Source organism: Cephus cinctus, unplaced genomic scaffold, assembly GCF_000341935.2.
Source record: "Cephus cinctus unplaced genomic scaffold, Ccin1 Ccin1_scaffold1333, whole genome shotgun sequence".
Classification (NCBI taxonomy): Eukaryota; Metazoa; Arthropoda; class Insecta; order Hymenoptera; family Cephidae; genus Cephus; species Cephus cinctus.
In genome coordinates, this window is record NW_014333751.1 from 1 (window position 1) to 18,529 (window position 18,529).

Genomic DNA, 18,529 nt, shown 5'->3' on the forward strand with positions numbered 1-18,529 from the left:
AGTGAGAGATAACAACAGAATTTTCGGATCAGCATTCTCCTCATTGAAGGCGTTTACTATTTCCTAGACATTCAGAAAGAGAGAAACAAGTAAATCAACATTCAATATTAATGTGAAATTAAAAACGTAGTATTTATTTGCACCTCTCTATCTTTTACAGCGACAGATCCACAGAATATTCTATAAGTGGCCCCTTTTAAATTATTGAGATGCATTGCCATAACATTCAACATACTAGTCCATTGTGACACAACGATAACTTTATCCCCTTTATTTATAATTTCTTGTACCATGGTAAGTACACTCCTCATCTGTAAAAACTACGAATTTAGAACCATACAAAAACATTCACAATATAAAATCAACTGAATACATTTGGATAAACTATACCTTTGAACTCTGACGCTCTGGTTTAAAAACTGGATTTTTTGAAGTAAGCAAGTTTTGTACTACTCTTTCGTCAACTCCAACTTCTTTGTCTTTATCCTCATCCCTATCATTCATAGTATCTATCGTAAGATTATTCACTTTCGAAAGAAAATCCGTATCCACACCATCATTATCAATGATACCATTCTGCTCAACATCCTCTTGATCTAACATGGCATGTATCAAAGCTGGATGACAACAAACTTGTCGTAATCTTAATAAAAGTACCAAAATCTGGTGAGCCTTAACATCCGCATGAAGACTGAGCAATTGATCTTGTGCTTTTGTGAATTGGGTTGTTTTACCTTTTAAAAAAATATTACAAAATTTATTTTATAATAATTGCTTGTTTACCCTTGTTATAGGCCAATGGTCTTGCTAAAGTCTCTTATTAAATAAGAAAATTAAAATATGGTAGGTAAATATCAGGAAGTTTATGCCACTAGACATTGCATTGATTAATTGCACTAAAAAAATATGAGAAAAAAGTATGTCAAAACGTAAGATAAAATTGTTTGATTCAATCTGTCACGGTATAGCAAATTACTTCATCATGAATCTGGAACATATTTGTCGCACAATTCTAATGTCATATTTTTATGCAATACATATTATCTAAATGCATCGTACGGTAGCATCACGTGAATAATTATAAATTTAATTCTAGTTCTTATAATATTCCATTCCCCTCTTATAATTAAGCATAATGGAATAGGCAATTTGTGTGTGCCGAATTGTCACACGGACGAGGCTGCAAACAAGAAAACTTCACCCAAAAATCTGGACAGAAAGCGCTGTCAATTAATTTGGTACACAAAATTGAAGCCTTCTAATAAAACGTCATTCCCTGTGGAGTTAAAGTTTATAAATTATTTTTGAGGAAACATACAGGGTGTCCCTAAATTGCTTTACTAACGGGGTACCGCGATGTTCAAGGAGCATCGCTGATCACAAAAATTATCTTCTTTTTATTCAAAGATGCTTAGTCTTCATGCTAGAGCCGTTTAAAGTTGGCCAATCAGAGTGAGGTGTCGGCAAAAACGTAGGCACCTACGATCTCTGAGTTTACTGCCATTGCGAGTGTTTTTCGATGTAAATTGTATATCGAGATACACGATGCTGTACTCTGATGTGCACGGACAAGTATCTGCACAACCCGCGTGCAACGTCAGAGTATAGCATTGGGTATCTATACCGAGATATAATCGCAACGACAGAAAACTCACAAATCGGAGAAAAATCAAATTTAACTCCACAGGGAAAGACGTTTCATTAGAAGGATTCAATTTTGTGTATTAAATTAATTGACAGTGCCTTCTGTCGAGATTTTTTAGTGCAGTTTCCTCGATTTGGACCTCGTTTGTGTGACAACTCACCCATACACATAGCGTGTTCTATTTCCTCCTTAATTTTGTTTCTTTCCAAACAAAAATTGCGAAATCATAAGCGAAACTAGCAAGTGAATTGATAGTTTTTTTTTAATCATGCTATTATATTTTCATTCGCTAAAAAAAAAAACATATTCCAATAGCATAGTAAATGAATGTAATTCTTTGAAAAATAATGTAAATCCTGGAATTTTTTTTGTTAAACCTGTACCATACGCATACAGACTTGAAATTTACTACTATTCATAAAGACACTTCTGAAGTATATGAAATCTTTTTATGTATATGCATTTCATTTTTTTACAAGGGACGCTACAGTCGATGACTTCGGGAAGACAAATCTTAATGGTGGCGAAATTACAGCTCGTAGGTTGATAGGGAACAAAAAATCGAACGGATTCTCAACCTGTATCACTGTAGCTATTGCAGGAACTGCTATCAAACCATAAAGTTAACGAGTGCTTCAATGGTGCGCAGTTAAAAATTGTTTACCGATTATCGATGAACTTTATTCGCAGTTTATGGTGTTTAAAGTAAAAACTTTTCGTGTTTAACGTCTGATGGAGTTACTGGCAATAGACACACTTATACTAATTAAGAAACCATTCGATTTATTTCAGATTAATCTACGAAGTCTAATTTTGCCGCAATCGAGAGGTTTTTCCCGAAGGTACCGACGTCAGCAGCGACCTGTAGTAAAATCATAAATGTAAATACATAAAAAGAATTTTCTTCATACATTTAAATCGTGTCTTAATTGTAAAAAAAATTGAAAGCCCATATACATTATAATTTTAAAAAATGACGATTATTTTCTTATCTCTAGACAAAAATTATTCCTTAAGAAAAAGATACATTATTACATTTTTCAAGTGCATCGAGGAGAAATAAAGCTTTTTTCTATACAACATAAATTCTAAAATCATTATATTCTTTTTGAAAAATTCCTCCCATTCCCGCTTCCAAAAGTTATAAAATTATTGGAAACGATTGTCTGTAAAAGACTATGTTTTAAAATAGGAAATATCTTACATTTTGACATGAAGTATGGTTTATCATATTTCCCAGCATTTAGTTCATTCGTATGGTCCTTTTCCGCTCTTTGTGAAAGAAACTGTGCAAAAAGGGTTCTTGAATATACTAGAACCTTTTCGTAGACCAACTGTTCTTCCGGATCGAGATTTACTTCTACCAATTCAAGACATTTATCTGGCAAATTATTTAAGCAGCCTTTAGCTTGCAACTCTTGCTTCGTTCTACGCAACATTAAACTTTTGATGACCGTGGCTAATCTTTGTTGTCCACTTGCATTTTTATTGTCCACCCAGCGCTTCCATACTCGCAGATCATCAAATGGAGAACACTTCAGAAATTTAAGGATAGCATACATATCCGTTTCTTTATTCTGAATCGGTGTCCCTGTTAATGCCCAACGCCTACGTGCTACGAGATTACAAACAGACTCTGATATTTGGCTTTTGTGATTTCTTATTACATGTGCCTCGTCAAGAATCACTCTCTTCCAATTAATCTGAAATTAAACGGATTATATTAATTTAGTATTTTGAATTTAATAGAAAATGTAACATATAGCACTATCCTCGATCTACCTTAAAAAGTACAGAATGGGATTTATATTCTCTGGAAACTAGGTGATAAGTGGTTATAACCATATCATTTCGTGCCAGTCGTTTTGAAATAGTTTCTCGATCGTTTCCATGGTAAATCTTTACGGATAGGATTCCACGCTTGCACCGATTATTCACCTCCCCCTCCCATTGCGACAACAAAGAAGGTGGACAAACAACAAGTGTTCCTCCTCTATGCACTACACAGATAAAATTATAATTTATGAATATTATTCCTTGGTATATATTTATCAGCAGGAATATTTTATCGTTTTACTTACATATCGATTTATAATCGTCATCATCATCATCATCGTCATCATCATCATCAGGTTTATCTTGTGCCATTGATGCCATCACTAATGCAATCATTGTTAGTGTTTTGCCCAAACCCATATCATCAGCTTTTAGAAATAAGAAAATGAGGTCAGTAAAGAATACAAAAGGAGACAACTACTTATGAATTCCATACTTCTGAATACACTTTTTCTTACCTAATACTCCACCAGCAGGTTTTTGCTGCTCTCTCCAGAGAAGCCAAGCAAGAGCATGCTGTTGATGAGACATTAAAGAAACTTTCAGTCCTCTTGGATCAGTCGCTGCCTGATCGTCTGTGGGACGTCGTACAAGGGATGCGTGAAGATCTTCCAGTCTTTCTATGGTCAATGTACGTTCTCGATCCAAAGTTTCCTGAGCTTTTTTGCCAAGTAGTTTATCTGTTGGAGGTAATACCTCCAGTTTCAAGGAATTCTTTATAGAATGAATCTGGCTAGATGTTCCTGCGATACTTTCAGACTGAGGAAGAGCCATTGGTTTTGTCAAAGGCAAATTCTTTAGTTCATCTGTTAGTTTTGCCAATTTTTCTTCTTGACAATATATACTTTGCCGCAACTTTTCTCCTCCATCAGGCAGTAAATTAAGATTGGCAGCACTCAATAGTAACTATAAGAAAATGTGTTGCTTCACAAAACACTGTAGAAAACAAAATGTTAATTGTTGGCATTACCTTGGATTTAGTCAGTTGACTTTTGATTTGTTCCATATTACAAACTAACATTGCTCTTCTTTGTGCAATAACTGGATCTACATTACCAACACCAATTTCTTCTTTTGCAAATGACATAGCAAGATCAGGAAACTTATCTTGTATTGGACTTTCCTTCTTAAGATTTGATGCTGATTTACTATAAGAGTCTTCAGAAGTGCTTGAGGATACACTATCATTTTTTTTCTTTGGCTTATCATTAGATGGACTATCTTCATTTTCAAAAACATGCATATTTAATTTGTCAGAATCTGAATCATGAATAAAGACGCAATTGTATAATATTAAAAATATATATATATATATAAGAATAAAAGTTTCTAATTACCATTGTTAATTTCATGTCCATTGTTATGTTCAACATCATGCACACTATCATTATCGCTTACAGTATAATTAACATTTTCTTCATCACTTTTGTCATCAAATAATGGTTTAACTACACGTCCATTGTTACTTCTTGATTTTGGAAAGCTTTCATCGAGCTCTGAATCCCTTGAAGTATTTCTATACAAACATTTGATGGTATACAATTAATGTCATGATCATAACTTTTGTGTAATAAACAAGAAAATAAGTCTAATCTACTAACTCGCAGACGATATTGTTCCCATCATCTTGAGCACTTTCATCACTGCCGTCGATAATCCATCGTTCATGTGCTTGTTGGAAGTAATGACTAGTATCCTCATCTTCACTATCGGATATTAAAATAATATCTTTTTCAACGCTTTGGGAATCGTGCTGAAGCACATCACTTTTATCTCTTTTATTCATTGAACCGGTCAAATAAAACTTGTCACTGTTACAATAAAACGTAGAATTCTAAAATTTCAATATTCTCTATTCCCAAGCAATTGAAATGAATGGATGCAGATTGATACAGATAGACGATTCACGTGGTGAGTCTTCACTTCTGACATTCTTCTTCTTCTTCTTCTTGTTCCTTGTGGCTTTATGCCCTCGTAGAGGGCGAAGTGCCAAATTCTGATATTCAAACACTTTGAAAACCGTTGACAATGGCTGCGTTCAGCACAAAACTGCGCTAATTTGGGGTGTGTTCCATAACACACTGTAAACACTGGCAGTACTGTAAAATGTGTTCCGAAATTCGTTGCAGCATACTAGTTTTAAGACGCCTTGGAGATTGAAGGAAGCCTTCATCTAGGCATTTCTGCTACCAGTGCTTCATACTACGTCACATCATTTCGGAATACTTTCACGGCATACTTTATCAGCGCCATGCTGTAAGTGCTTACAGTGTGTTACGGAACACACCCTTGATTGTAATGAATTTTATTTTCTATGTTTTTGTAATGTTGGCAACTTTGTCGAAATACTTTATCGTCAAACTTCAAAATTATTCTAGGCTGTTGCGCGACATGTGTAGCGATCAGTAGTTAAAATTGTATCATCTGCCCGTTTACAGGCTGATAGGAAATATCTTTTATCAACTTGTTAATAACAAAACAATGTATTCCTAAGTTTCGAAGAATCTTCGGTATGCTTAGAATGCAGTGACAGCTTTCTAATAGTGTTACCACGTGTTCGTGACGTACTACGAAATAGCTATGTTATGGGAGGAAGCAGGTTATAATAAGGAAATCAGGACAGAAGAGAAAGTTTTAGGACGTCAGTACTTTGAGAATTCACGGTTATTAACACGACCAATGTTAGCCTCTTAGCGAAAAGAATTTTCCCGCATATAAAAAACGCCTGATTAATAACGATGGCTTTGAATAAATCGCTTTCCGTGGTGTTGAGAGGAGGCAACGCGATTTCTGGCTTGTTATGCAATAAATATCATCTGTTAATTAAAGACAAAAGAGACTTCTGTCCTGGTGCAACCAGGAGTTTTGCTACTAAAGTTGCTGCAAGTCAGAAACCAGATTGGAACCGTGCAGTTTCTGAAGCTGAGAAGATTGTGGGCTATCCGACATCATTTCTTAGCTTACGATGGCTTCTTAGTGATGAAATTGCTAATGTTGCACTACATTTGAGAAAGCTTGTGGGATCTAATCATCCACTGTTGAAAACTGCCAAGTAAGAACTTACTGCTAATTATGTAATATTATATTTTTGTGTTTTTAACTATTTAGTTAATTGTATTATAATATGCATAATTATTTGTAGAAGTTTAATTTATAATGGCCGCAATAATATGCAGGCTTGGGGCCTTATTGTACTTCTAATATCGAAAGCAGCAGGACATTTAAATGTTGATGATATGGAGGAAGATAAAGCTGCAGGTGTTCTTTATAGGTATTTAATCTGATGTCATCTCATCACTAAGCGCTTAGTATATATATTTTGTTATTAGTTTACAGTTTTTATACTGATTTTTGGTATTTCAGTCAAAGAGCTCTAGCAGAAGTAACAGAAATGATACGTACCAGTCACGTTGTTCATAAAGGCTTAGTGAATATACATCCCGGGGTATACCCTGAGGCTTCGGAAATGAACGACATGACTTTTGGTAATAAAATAGCCTTATTAAGTGGTGACTACTTGCTAGGAAATAGTTGTGCCGAATTAGCAGCCCTCAGAAATCAGGACGTATGCAACAAACACTTTGATAAATCATCACTGATAATTTTTCTTGCTTTTTCAATAAAAATAAATACATTCTTATATAGTTAGTAGAATTGATGTCAAGTGCTGTGAGGGACTTGGCTGAGGCAGAATTTATTGGACGACGCGATAGTCAAAATAATCCTTTACCCCCGATTCCGCCACTAGATCGTAATGGCTATGCCGTGAAAGAATGGACATTACAAAATGTGTTAAGCGCAGGCGCGCTACTTGGAAAATCCTGTCAAGGTACATTGAAACTAGCTGGACATAATAACGAGGTGCAAGAACAAGGGTATAAATTTGGAAAGCATTTAGCCCTTGCTTGGCAGGTAGACCAATATGTTATAATTGAACATTTAGATGTTTTTTACTCGGTATTAAATACGGGTTAAGGATCAAGATAAATACACACAAATATCTTTTTTAACAGGCGTGTTTAGATTTGGGTCCTTTTATCGGCAAAGATCATTCTATACCATTTAGCCTATGCTGTGCACCTGTGATGTTTCATATTGAGCATGATCCAACGATTTTAACAGAAATAGATAAGGGACTTGAGTCTGTACATAACGTGGATTATGCTAAGGTAATAGTATTTCTCTCGAAGACATTACTTTTTATAGCGATGCTGTGTAATACATTCTTTTAATATTCTTGGCATTTTACTGATTCAGGTTCATGACATAATCATGACAGGTCCTGGAGTTGAATTAACAAAACAACTGCAAAAGGAACATTCGCAAAAAGCTATGGAGGTCCTAAACGTCTTCGAGGAGAGTGATGCAAGAACAGCATTGTCGAATATTATAGCAGCGATGGGAGATTATTAAAAGTATTAAGGATTCAAAATGATGGCGAATCGATGACAATGTGAGTAGATACGAATCGCCCAAAAATCAGTTCGAATGATCCGTCCAACATTAATTTTTTTACAACTATTTTTCGTAATGTTGTTGTGTATTGTTAATCGCTGAATTACGAATGTATGCAAACAGAGTTATAGATCATAATTATTGAATATCTTTCTGTGCAATTAGAAAATTCATTAAATCCTTGATACTTTTGTACTAATATTTTGTACAATCTCTCAAGGATAAATGAATATGGCAGAGATACTCTGTATATATTATATTGTGTTCACATTTGAATAGCACCATTTATCGTGTAGGACACAGATGCATATACGTGGGCATTACCGCGAAAGAATTTATTAAATGATGTACTTATTATTTGTATTATTTATTTAGTAATATGTTTAAATGGTGATTAGATCTGTTCATCTTTAAACTATACGTTGTGGCGGTAAAGTCTTGACATAGCAAGAGGAATTTAACATTACTAATTACGATACCAAATTAATAGATCACATGGCCAACAAATATTTCAAAAAAATAATAAAATTCCAGCGGGTGGTATGCAATCTTTTTATTTCCGATTCTCGGGCAGGGTTGTTTATGATAGAAATTATTAAAATTATTAATTACTAAAAATATTGATCATTAACAACTGCAGTTTTTTTAATGTCATTAACCTCATGTAAATAACAAATATATTTTAAAATGCTCAAATCCTATTCCCTAAGAATGAGATGTGTTCGTGCGGGCGATATGGCACATTTATATTATAGTAAACAAATTTGTATTTTTTCACAAAAGAAACAAAAATATAAAAAGACAACATCAAGTAGTATTCATTGCGTATGAAATTATTTATTTGCCTCTAGGGGAATTGTGATACATTTTTATTTTTTTTTTGTTATTGCAACACTTTTGTACACGTTACGAGGTATAATATGTACAATTTCAAACTTTTTTTGTTATATTCAATTGTTCACAGGATCTTGTAATATTTTTGTTCAAACACCGAATCTTTTCTTGATTAACCGAAGATCTTATAATGTTTTATATTTTTCAACGGGAAATTTATACAAAGAGAAAAAATCCTCTTTTTTTAAATAATTAAAACTGTCTAAGATGGTATTTAACAGTGCATTATTTATATATTTTGAATGTCTCGTGCACTAAGTTTTTTCTCTTTTTTTTTCTTTGAAAAAGGACTTGTTTTATATCAGTGTAATTTACTACAGCCATTACGCATTTTACTTTCGACCTTTACATCACCAAATATTTCCTTCATGAGATCATCTTTCTTTTTCGCATGACTAGGTAATCCACGATAGAGATTTTCAGTAATTTGTGATCTGTTCGAAATGCTGCTCCTTCGGGATTTTTGATTATCCAAAAATTCAATATTCTCATTGTCATCAATCGCCTTCATGGCTGCTAACAATTTTTCCTTGTTATAACTCAATGAATTTCCTTCTTTTGACATTTCGTCTTTATGACCCTTACTAGATTTTCCCTCTGTAGCATCCGATACATGCTGAGCATTTTCCAAAAGTTTTTGCAAATTTTCTGTTTTTATGGAATCGTTTAATTTCTCCCTTATTTCTATACTACTTTTTAGGATGTAATTAACACAATCTTTCCTGTCAGATTCTGCTGTCAAACTTGACAGTTTACCTTGGACAGAATCTATTTTACTCAATTCCTCCTCGATTTTGTTTAAATACGATTCATCTGCTTCAGAATTTTTAAAATTTCGTGCTTTACTCTCTAGTACTTTCTCAAAATCATCTTTCGGAGCAGTCTCTGCATTTCCTTCGCCGGACTCTATTGGTGATTCAAGTAATTCATTGGATTTATATGTATTTGCTTCTACAGTAACATTCATATTTTCTTGTGTAACAAATTGCTTTGCTTTATCCACTTTATTGAAATGAGACTCCTTGTCTGCTGCATTATATTCTAAAACTGAAAGATCCGATAAAGACATCTTATCAGTGTGAATATTATCATTGAAAAATAGTGAGTCTTTTGCTTTCACTTTAAGTGATGAATCTTCTGCGTTATTTTCCAAAGCTTTTAATTGTCTTTCTGATATTTCACGTTCCTTCATTATCTTGTCTTGCAATTCACTCCAGGATTTTGTAATGTCCATAAGACGCTGATGACCATTGTCATAAGTGTCCCTTGAAACACTTTCTTGACCCATGTCAAAATTCTTTGACTTCTGTTTAACATTTTCTAATCCAGTTTGAGTGTTTCCCAATTCCTCTTTATCTACTTCTGATTCTGATTCTGCTACGTTTATGTCATATTTAAAAAATTCCTCCATTAGATTATTCTTTTCCGATTTCACCATATTATCATCCTGCACAGGCCTTAGTAAAAATTTACATTTTTCACCATCTTCTTTTAGTCCTGACTCCATTTCCAATTCGGACTCACTTTCCGAAATACTTGCGTATCTTTTTTCGGTTTTATGTTCAAAGTTCCCATAGATTTGTCTAATCGAGCTCTTTGACAATTTCGACAAGGATTCGTGACTGAATATTATTTCCTGATTAATGAATCTTTCATGGTTGGTATCATTGTTAAAAAATCGGGGAGTTCTTCTCTTATCATTGTTATCGTCGATATCTGAGCTCTCTTCTTCATTATCTATCAATCTTGCGTGCAATTCTTTTGACTTACTCGATGGATCTTGAGCTTTATTAGTCTCTTCACTGTCTGTGTCGCTACTTGAATATCCATATTCTTTTTTTAATTCTTTGGGTAATTTGTAAATTCCATGACCTTTTCTTTTTTCATAATTCTCCTCGAATCTTCGTAATTCTCTTTCATAATCATTTGCCTCACGTTGTGCCATCATATCTGCGAAATTTCGCGTTCCTCCAGAATTCAACACCTCAGCTGATTCGCCATTTTCCTCGATTCTTCTTTCATTTGATTTTTCTTTACTTCTCGTTGTGGATACGTCGCGATTACTTGAAGCCTTTTGAAGTCGGAATTTTCTTACGCGGTGAAGATTCGCCATTGTTTCTGTTTTCGGCGATAGCGGTAATAAATCGGCCGTTGACGTAGGTATAGTTTTCCCAAATTTTACATGGTCCATGGATTCCGATTCGGCCAGAATTGGCTATAGAAAATTTGTAGTATTTTGAGTAATTATTCATGAAGTATTAATACGTTGAGAGCCACGCGAATTTATAAGGAAATCCCCGTCAGGCCACGCGCGCGGCTTAGAAGTGCACGTATTTTACACTGTCACTCACCCGTGACTGACGTGGCAATCAACGTGTTAATTTGAATTATTTAACCATTCTTACCAGTAAATCATTATCAGTATTTTGTCCTTTGGTTCTAGCTGTCTTTATCGCGTTGCTGTTGGAAATGTGGAAACATTTTTATTACAGAAAAAATTAGAAATTTTTGATTTCCCACTTGATACCTTCTTTCGGCTAAATTTGTAAGAGACTGAGATCCCATGTTTTTCGGTTTATGGAAAACTGGTAATTGTCCACTGTAATACAATCTTCTTTCTCTATTGTCCAGAAGATCTTCTAAAGTCTTCAGCTTCTCAAGAGATTCTTGCAAGTGTTTCTGTGTCTCTCTGTGCCTGGCGACTTCTAGATTCAATTGATGCTTCAAGCTTTTAGTTTCCAAAGTCAATTTCCGGTTGAGCGTCTGATCGAATCAATAATTATTAGATTCATATGAAAATTAAAAAGAAATCATTTGCTCTTAGAATATCTACCTGTATCGTATCCTGCTGCAAATTTATCCTATGATTTAAATCTGATACTTGCATCTGCAGCTTCTCCCGTTCGCCAAGATTACGATCCTTACTCAATTGCAGCAAATGTTTATTTTGCGTCTGAAGATAAGATGAATGAAAATACCTTGAAATTAATAAAATATTGAATAAAAACGTTGATATAGTTAAAAATCACCTGAAGTGAATGAAGTTCATTTTCTTTTTCCTTTAGTAAGTCACACGTTTCTTTATGCTGAGCTTTGAGCTTTTTGTACTTAGTTTGCAATACTCTAAGCTCTTCGTGGTGCGAATTTATGATTCTCGGCAATTCTGCATTGGTTCCCTCGTAACGTCTTAAAGCACAGTCTTGCCTCTTTTGTAACGCTTTCAATAATCTATTCTCATTCGCCAATTCCTAATAAATAGAAATTCGTACATACCATATAGAATGCGGTCTATGATTAAAATTATACATATTTTGTATCTTACTTACATTCAGATGATAATGAGCGTCTGCAAGCTGATTCTGAAGTTGTTTGACACGTAGCATCTTTGCAGACATTACTCTTTGCCCTATGGCACTTTTGCTACCAGTCTTTAAGGGCTCCGACAAAGAATAGATACGTACCGTATTTTTATATGGCCCACCTATTATTATGCAACATTAAAGAGAAATATTTTACAAATCCTTTGATTTCTTGTACGCACCGAGTAATGGGTGTAACTGTTTTCGATTTGATACAAGATATGCAGCACTTTTACATGGTGAATGATTCTTGACAGCTACTGACGATGATCTTGTTCCGTTGTTCTGTTTCCTGTAAATATTCATGGAAACCATTTTTATTTCTTTTCTCCTTGTCTCACAAAGATCAAAAGAACTTTTTAGATCTTAGTCTTTTTCACATTTAAGAACAAACCAAAGAGTTTACCTAGCTGAACGCTTTAATCCATCCAAGCACACTACGGGCAGAGTCGGCACCTCGGTTTGCATTTTACAAACAGGCACCACCTTATTCCGTTACATTCTTATCCTGTAATTGTCAAAGTCACTCCTCGACATCTTCACGTTTTCTTCAGCGTGTCAGAAACACATTGCTGCCCCAACAGGCGTCCATGATTGTTTTTTAAGAGGTTGCCAGGGTAACTGACCAGTCAGCGGCTGAAATTAATCGATAATTACTTCGTTTTTCAGAAGTTAGCCTATTTTTCATACTGTCGTAAGAATATATTATTACTGGCAATTAACTGGTAATGAATAAAAAAAATCAGTTGTTCATCTCCATAACTAAAATCCTTTATTTTTCCATTTCAACTCATGCGTATATTACATAGGACTTTTCTATTAGCCTCGTATTTTATAGTTGTTTTTTTCTTTTTACTTTTTACACAAACCAATTATCCGTTATTAACGTTATACTACTTCGAGTAATGCTGCTCACTGTAGAATCCCGCTACAGAAAAGTTCTTGCATCTTTCATAGAACCGCCGAAGAGCTGTTCGTCTGTTTAACAAGCGTTATCGTACTTCCTGAAAATACTGTACAAATTCACCACACGCCTACATGGCGCGTGCTTCTGTACATTAACGCTATTATATTACTGTAAATATCACTAATGAAATAGTAGACAGGACAGGACAGAGTGCATTTTCCTTCTATTTTGGAATCATGCACTACCTTCTGGTCTTTGTTTAATAGTTTCATTCTTTTGTTTTATCACGCCCATATGCTGCGCCTCCCATAATTTACCATAAAGAGAATTTGGGATAGCCAATAGCTCATTATGCGTGCCTCTCTCAACTAGAGAGCCGTTGTCCAAAACCAAAATTTCATCGGCGTCCATCACTGTAGACAGACGATGAGCAATGACGATGGAAGTGCGACCAGTAGTCGCTCGTCGGAGAGCCTCTAGAATATTCTGTGGAGAACAATTTAACATGAATGTATGTCGAATTTTTTGGAATAAAATTACAAGCTTTAATATTAACTTACAGCTTCTGTTATGGAGTCCAAGGATGATGTAGCTTCGTCGAATATTAAAATAGGACTATTTTTCAGAATTGCTCGTGCTATCGCTACTCTTTGTTTTTCACCACCACTCAATTTCAAACCACGTTCTCCAACTGGAGTCTGATATCCTTTAGGCCATTTCAATATAGAATCATGAAGATTCGCCATTTTTGCCGCCTCGTAAACGTCATTTTCAGATCTGGCTAAGTTTCCGTAATGGAGATTATAGAAAATGGTATCATGAAACAACACGGAGTCCTGAAAACAATGATTTTGTTATGGGATATGACAGTATTAATATTAATTTATATCATTTGACCTGTGGCACTATGGCTATGGATCTTCGCAAATCGTCCAGGTCGACGTCGCGAATATTTTGACCGTTTATCAAAATCTCGCCACTCTTTGGCTCGAAGAACCTGAATAACAGTCTTACGATTGACGTTTTGCTGAAACCGATACAACAATTATACAATTTTTTCTTTTTATATAAGATGCTATGCAAAATGACGTAAATAATTTACCCAGAACCTGAACCACCGACAATGGCAATTTTCTTTCCACTAGGAAGGGTAAAACTAAGATTCTTAAAAATATTCTTGCCTTCCACATATTGGAAATTCACGTCCTTGAATGTGATTTCAGAGTTTTGTGGTGTGATACTAAATGGTTTGGCATTTTCTTTGTTCTGTTTAAACAAAAACGAATAATAATAAACCTTATACATTAAAATAAAAAAAAGGAAGTAAATTTTTACTGCACCTTAATAGTAGGATCCATTGTCATTAGCGTAAACATAGTTTGCATATCTATAAAAGCTTGTCTAACTTCTCGATACACCGAACCCAAGAAACCTAATGGGACGGATAGTTGAAACAACAATGCATTTACCATTACCAAGTCACCAACAGTCATTGTTCCTGTATATAAGGAAATGAAGTTACTATTATAAAATTACTAGTTTAACATCATCGCTATCATTCTTACCATTAACAATGTTCCTTGCAGCCAGTACCATTATCAAACTGAGTGCAGCGCTGAATATTGCATGCTGACCAAAATTCAGCAATGCTAAACTGGTACTTGTCTTCAAAGAAGCTGCCTCATACTTCTTCAAAGACTGGTCATACTTTTCAGCTTCGAATTTCTCATTATTAAAGTACTAAGAAATAAAAAGAAATGAATAACAGAATTGCGATTATGATAGATTTAACATAATACTTACTTTCACTGTTTCGTAATTGATCAACGAGTCTATCGCCTTGTTCCCGGCTTCGTTTTCCGCTTGATTCATGTAAACCCGAAATTTCGTTCGCCATTGAGTGACACCCAATGTGTAAACCGTATAAATTCCAACACAGCCTAAAGCAACACTGGCAAATTCTCCGCCACATTTTATACCCAATATCGTACTTACTAAACCTAATTCGAATATAGTAGGCACTATATTGAACACCATGGCAGAGAGTACAAAATTAATGCCACGACTACCCCTATCTATGGTCTGAAAATAATTGTTATAAAAAAGCACATATAAAGGTGGAAAACCATCTATTAATTATAATAATCTTTAGATTTTTACCTTAGACAACGCACCGGTTTGTCTTCCAAGGTGAAATGCTAAATCCAAATTGTGCAAATGTAAAAATACATTTTTCGCAATTCTACGAATCGAATGTTGTGCGACTTTTGCAAAAACTGCGTTTCGCAGCTCATTGAAACCTGCCGCACCGGCACGAGCAATACCATCTGTTTTTAAGAGAATAATAAGTGCATTCTATCCAGTCCGTCGATCAAATATTACAGAATTGGCACTAGGTATGCTTACATCCAATCAATAATGATATTCCTATGGTTGCTGCAGTTTCCGGAGCGCTATTCATACTTAAAATCGCCTCTCCACCTGCTGCTACTGAATGAGCATTTAATGTGTCGACAGCATATTTGAAAATAAATGGTACTCCGACATTGAGTAGCTTGGCTCCAACCAATAGACCTACAGCTAATTTTACTCTGTTTCTAATTTCCTGATCATCCTGGGAACAGAGAAGAGAAAAAAATGTCTATAACATGTCCTTAGTGTCCTATACTTATTTTTGATCTCATGAAAAATGACGATGCACCTTTGGCCATATATAACTAAGCATTCCTTTGACCATTTCTATACTGGTAACTGGGGGTCGATCCTGGAAGCTTATTCCTTCGCGGCTCAAGCTAGATACGCCTGGATGGAAGCAGTTACGCTTTTGTTGTCCCGGTTTAGCCCCAGTTAGCCCGGCCACTACCAAGGCTAATTTAACCGGAGTGACCACGGACTTCGATTGAGGAACATTTTTCTTCTTCTGCGCTCGGTCCAGAACATTGCCACTGCAGCACTGTTCACAGAAGAGACAATGATCATTGTGGTGCTATAAAATTAATTCTTGATGTGAATAATTCTTTTATATGAATGGTTTATTCTTGGTAGTACATAGAGTTGAGTTCCAGGAAAGATGAAGATATATTTAAAATATGTACACTTAAAATTACTCACAAATGTAGATTTAATTGTTTAAAGTTGGTTTACAATAAAATCTTAAAACCTATTGCATGATATTAAGGTTGTTCAATGATTCATTTAATAATGAGATGTGCTCATCTACTATATTTTTTGCAATTTGAAAACTTAAACTTGGTTTGGTTAGCTTTTGCATACTGCTTAATATACTTATTAGTTCCTTGTGTTTTATATTTTGAATTTGATTAGCTAGTATATTTATATTATTTGTGTCCTGAGCATTAAATGCTTGATTGTATATCTTCATTTTCCATGTTTCACTTGTTGTATTTGTGCTTAACACGAATAGAGCAATTTTTGCATTATAGTTAAGACCATCCCAAGTAAATCCCATGTTTTTATGAAAATCGTTTATTCTAAGAAAGCTATATTTCTTTTTGGAAATATTAATGCATTTCTGTACATCTGGAATATCAAAAAAGACTTCGTCTAAAGGATTTTTAGGAATGTAAAACCCATACTCAATGAATAGTTTAATATTATTATGTGCACCATAATTAATAAAAACTTGGGATTCCGCAGTGAATGATGTTAATGTATTAAGTTGATAAAATTTTTTTTGACAATCATCAATAATCAAGTGTACCTCTGCAGGAGCATCGAATGTATGATTAAACATATCAAGAAAAGGTGCCAAAGTCATGTTATTTATGTTCCTAATATTTATACTACAATTTTTGTTTACATTTTCATCTATATAAATGGCTCTTGTGTTGACTGTATAATATGCCCACTTATATTCGGAATAATGTACTATTTTATGTAAAGATATATTACAGTGTGGGCAAATGTGCTTTTCAGACATTTTTAAAAGATCTATAGACTTTAATATCAAACAATAACTACTTTTGACCTTATTTGTTTGTAATCTTAGGTATTCTAAGATATACTCTGGTAATAATGATTTTTCTGTTTCGGTACAAAAATCTGGATTCGTGTAATGATCTGGTAACATATCCAAGTATACTTTCCAGTCAGATCTTTCATTTAAATGTTTTTCAAATACCAAAAATACAGCTAATACACTCTGAGCCTCATAGCTTTCCTTACTTGAGAAGATTGTACTAATGAAGCTGTTTGATACTGTGGAAGTTGTTATTAACAAATTGCTTGGTAAATTGATTAAAGTATCTTTTGCGTTAATGTGTTTTAAAGTCTTTAAACCTCGTCCAGTATCAGGAAAGTTATGTGGCATTAAATCACAAATTGGCTGCCAATTATTGGACATCATCCATTCTATTAAATGCTGAAAAAGTTCATCCTGACTTTTTAATTCAGTTAAATGATTTCTCTTCTTTCTGTGACGTTTTCTTGATGTTCGACCCATAGCTATACAGCAGGCATTAAATCTGTAGAATGAATAAGGAAATATTTATATAGTATTCATCATTTTCAAATAAAGAATTATTTTCTGAGAGTTTAATGCCTGCCGAGTGCAAAAGTATGACAATTTTTTTTTCAGTAATATTATTTATTTGCAAACCAACATCAATATTATTAATAATTGTACTGATATGACAGTGAGAAATAATGTGTTGCATCAGTTTTATGATTGATTAGATCGGTTATGACTTTTAATAGATAACATTCTGCCACTTGTCCAAAGATACTTGTTCTCAGCATAAGTGAGTTTTTATGTTTATAATTCCTTAGGATATTATCTTCAAAGGTATTAGAATACAAAAATCAATCCTACATCATAAAACTGCAAAACGTCATCGAATTAGAAAAATTATTTAAATAACAGTGAAGTCTGGATTATTAGGACGAAATACATATAGAGATCAGCTTGTAGAACTGAGATATAAATATTACCCTAATTCCGGCGACTGAAATCGAAGCCGAACACTTAGGAACAGAATATCGTTGTCCTCTGGAAAATATTAACTGTTTGCCAGCCGAATTTGAAAACTTCTTTATACCACCAATCCTAATTCTTGAATTATTTTGTGCAAATCGTACCAGACGACCGCACAAAATTAGACCCAACATGTTTCATAGAATACTGTCGAGTACTAAACTATTGACTTGAAGTACACCCCAATAATAGTACACCATGGAAAATATAAGATCAGATGATAGTCTTCGCTCCGAAATAAGTCTCAGCAGAGGCTTGTAAATGGCCACCACATAAAAATCGCTACAATATTTACTCTGAATTATTTACATATTTTTCTGGAAAGAATACATAACAGTGCTCCAGAGCAGTATCGGTGTGTTTCAAAATGAGCCGAGAGCGCTGAGAGCATGTTGGTATCTCGATCAAATTAATGCATTAAACAGAGACGCCACGCCACG

General features: G+C 34.4%; 4 protein-coding genes across 7 annotated transcripts; 1 reads left to right on the forward strand and 3 right to left on the reverse strand.

Moving 5' to 3' along the window:
• Positions 1-9: 9 nt before the first annotated feature.
• LOC107272950 (transcription termination factor 2) lies at positions 10-5,505 on the reverse strand (the record flags this gene model as incomplete). The annotated part of the gene is made up of 10 exons (XM_015750657.2): positions 5,083-5,505; positions 4,819-4,997; positions 4,452-4,741; positions 3,940-4,387; positions 3,727-3,849; positions 3,428-3,645; positions 2,850-3,348; positions 391-734; positions 144-311; positions 10-63 (listed from the first exon to the last, which is right to left on the reverse strand). Coding segments are annotated over exons 1-10 (2,508 nt in total), but the record flags the coding sequence as incomplete, so codon positions are not given.
• Positions 5,506-5,818: 313 nt separating this feature from the next.
• Positions 5,819-8,747, forward strand: LOC107272952 (decaprenyl-diphosphate synthase subunit 2). The gene is made up of 6 exons (XM_015750660.2): positions 5,819-6,533; positions 6,624-6,752; positions 6,845-7,046; positions 7,127-7,393; positions 7,495-7,650; positions 7,739-8,747. The coding sequence occupies exons 1-6, from the start codon at positions 6,220-6,222 to the stop codon at positions 7,892-7,894; spliced, it is 1,224 nt and encodes a 407-aa protein (XP_015606146.1). The 5' UTR covers positions 5,819-6,219; the 3' UTR covers positions 7,895-8,747.
• Positions 8,748-8,753: 6 nt separating this feature from the next.
• On the reverse strand, positions 8,754-13,037 carry LOC107272949 (lebercilin). The gene is made up of 9 exons (XM_015750656.2): positions 12,902-13,037; positions 12,596-12,825; positions 12,372-12,481; positions 12,157-12,311; positions 11,860-12,078; positions 11,664-11,783; positions 11,358-11,593; positions 11,236-11,290; positions 8,754-11,045 (listed from the first exon to the last, which is right to left on the reverse strand). Exons 2-9 carry the CDS (start codon positions 12,655-12,657, stop codon positions 9,132-9,134), a joined length of 2,871 nt encoding a protein of 956 aa, XP_015606142.1. The 5' UTR covers positions 12,658-12,825; positions 12,902-13,037; the 3' UTR covers positions 8,754-9,131.
• Positions 12,945-18,366, reverse strand: LOC107272951 (ATP-binding cassette sub-family B member 7, mitochondrial). Of its 4 annotated transcripts, none has more exons than XM_015750658.2 (11): positions 18,047-18,366; positions 15,798-16,049; positions 15,503-15,710; positions 15,257-15,423; positions 14,900-15,178; positions 14,662-14,836; positions 14,437-14,594; positions 14,199-14,362; positions 13,994-14,123; positions 13,657-13,932; positions 12,945-13,582 (listed from the first exon to the last, which is right to left on the reverse strand). In XM_015750658.2, the coding sequence occupies exons 1-11, from the start codon at positions 18,221-18,223 to the stop codon at positions 13,331-13,333; spliced, it is 2,238 nt and encodes a 745-aa protein (XP_015606144.1). In that variant the 5' UTR covers positions 18,224-18,366; the 3' UTR covers positions 12,945-13,330. The 4 variants fall into 4 exon arrangements, with proteins under 4 accessions (XP_015606144.1, XP_024946039.1, XP_024946041.1 ...); XM_025090271.1 differs by lacking the exon at positions 18,047-18,366 and adding an exon at positions 17,396-17,530; XM_025090273.1 differs by lacking the exon at positions 18,047-18,366 and adding an exon at positions 17,498-17,515.
• Positions 18,367-18,529: the final 163 nt, after the last annotated feature.

What these genes read in the sequence shown, in the direction of transcription:
- LOC107272952 (XM_015750660.2), top strand. Translation starts at nt 6,220, where the DNA reads ATGGCTTTGAATAAATCGCTTTCCGTGGTGTTGAGAGGAGGCAACGCG. An exon ending in CCACTGTTGAAAACTGCCAA is followed by an intron (nt 6,534 to 6,623) that starts GTAAGAACTTAC and finishes AATTATTTGTAG; the next exon opens with AAGTTTAATTTATAATGGCC. An exon ending in GCTGCAGGTGTTCTTTATAG is followed by an intron (nt 6,753 to 6,844) that starts GTATTTAATCTG and finishes TTGGTATTTCAG; the next exon opens with TCAAAGAGCTCTAGCAGAAG.
- LOC107272949 (XM_015750656.2), bottom strand. Translation starts at nt 12,657, where the DNA reads ATGCAAACCGAGGTGCCGACTCTGCCCGTAGTGTGCTTGGATGGATTA. An exon ending in GGATTAAAGCGTTCAGCTAG is followed by an intron (nt 12,482 to 12,595) that starts GTAAACTCTTTG and finishes GAATATTTACAG; the next exon opens with GAAACAGAACAACGGAACAA. An exon ending in ACGCTCATTATCATCTGAAT is followed by an intron (nt 12,079 to 12,156) that starts GTAAGTAAGATA and finishes TCTATTTATTAG; the next exon opens with GAATTGGCGAATGAGAATAG.
- LOC107272951 (XM_015750658.2), bottom strand. Translation starts at nt 18,223, where the DNA reads ATGTTGGGTCTAATTTTGTGCGGTCGTCTGGTACGATTTGCACAAAAT. An exon ending in TGCAAGGAACATTGTTAATG is followed by an intron (nt 14,595 to 14,661) that starts GTAAGAATGATA and finishes CCTTATATACAG; the next exon opens with GAACAATGACTGTTGGTGAC. An exon ending in GTCGGTGGTTCAGGTTCTGG is followed by an intron (nt 14,124 to 14,198) that starts GTAAATTATTTA and finishes TATCGGTTTCAG; the next exon opens with CAAAACGTCAATCGTAAGAC.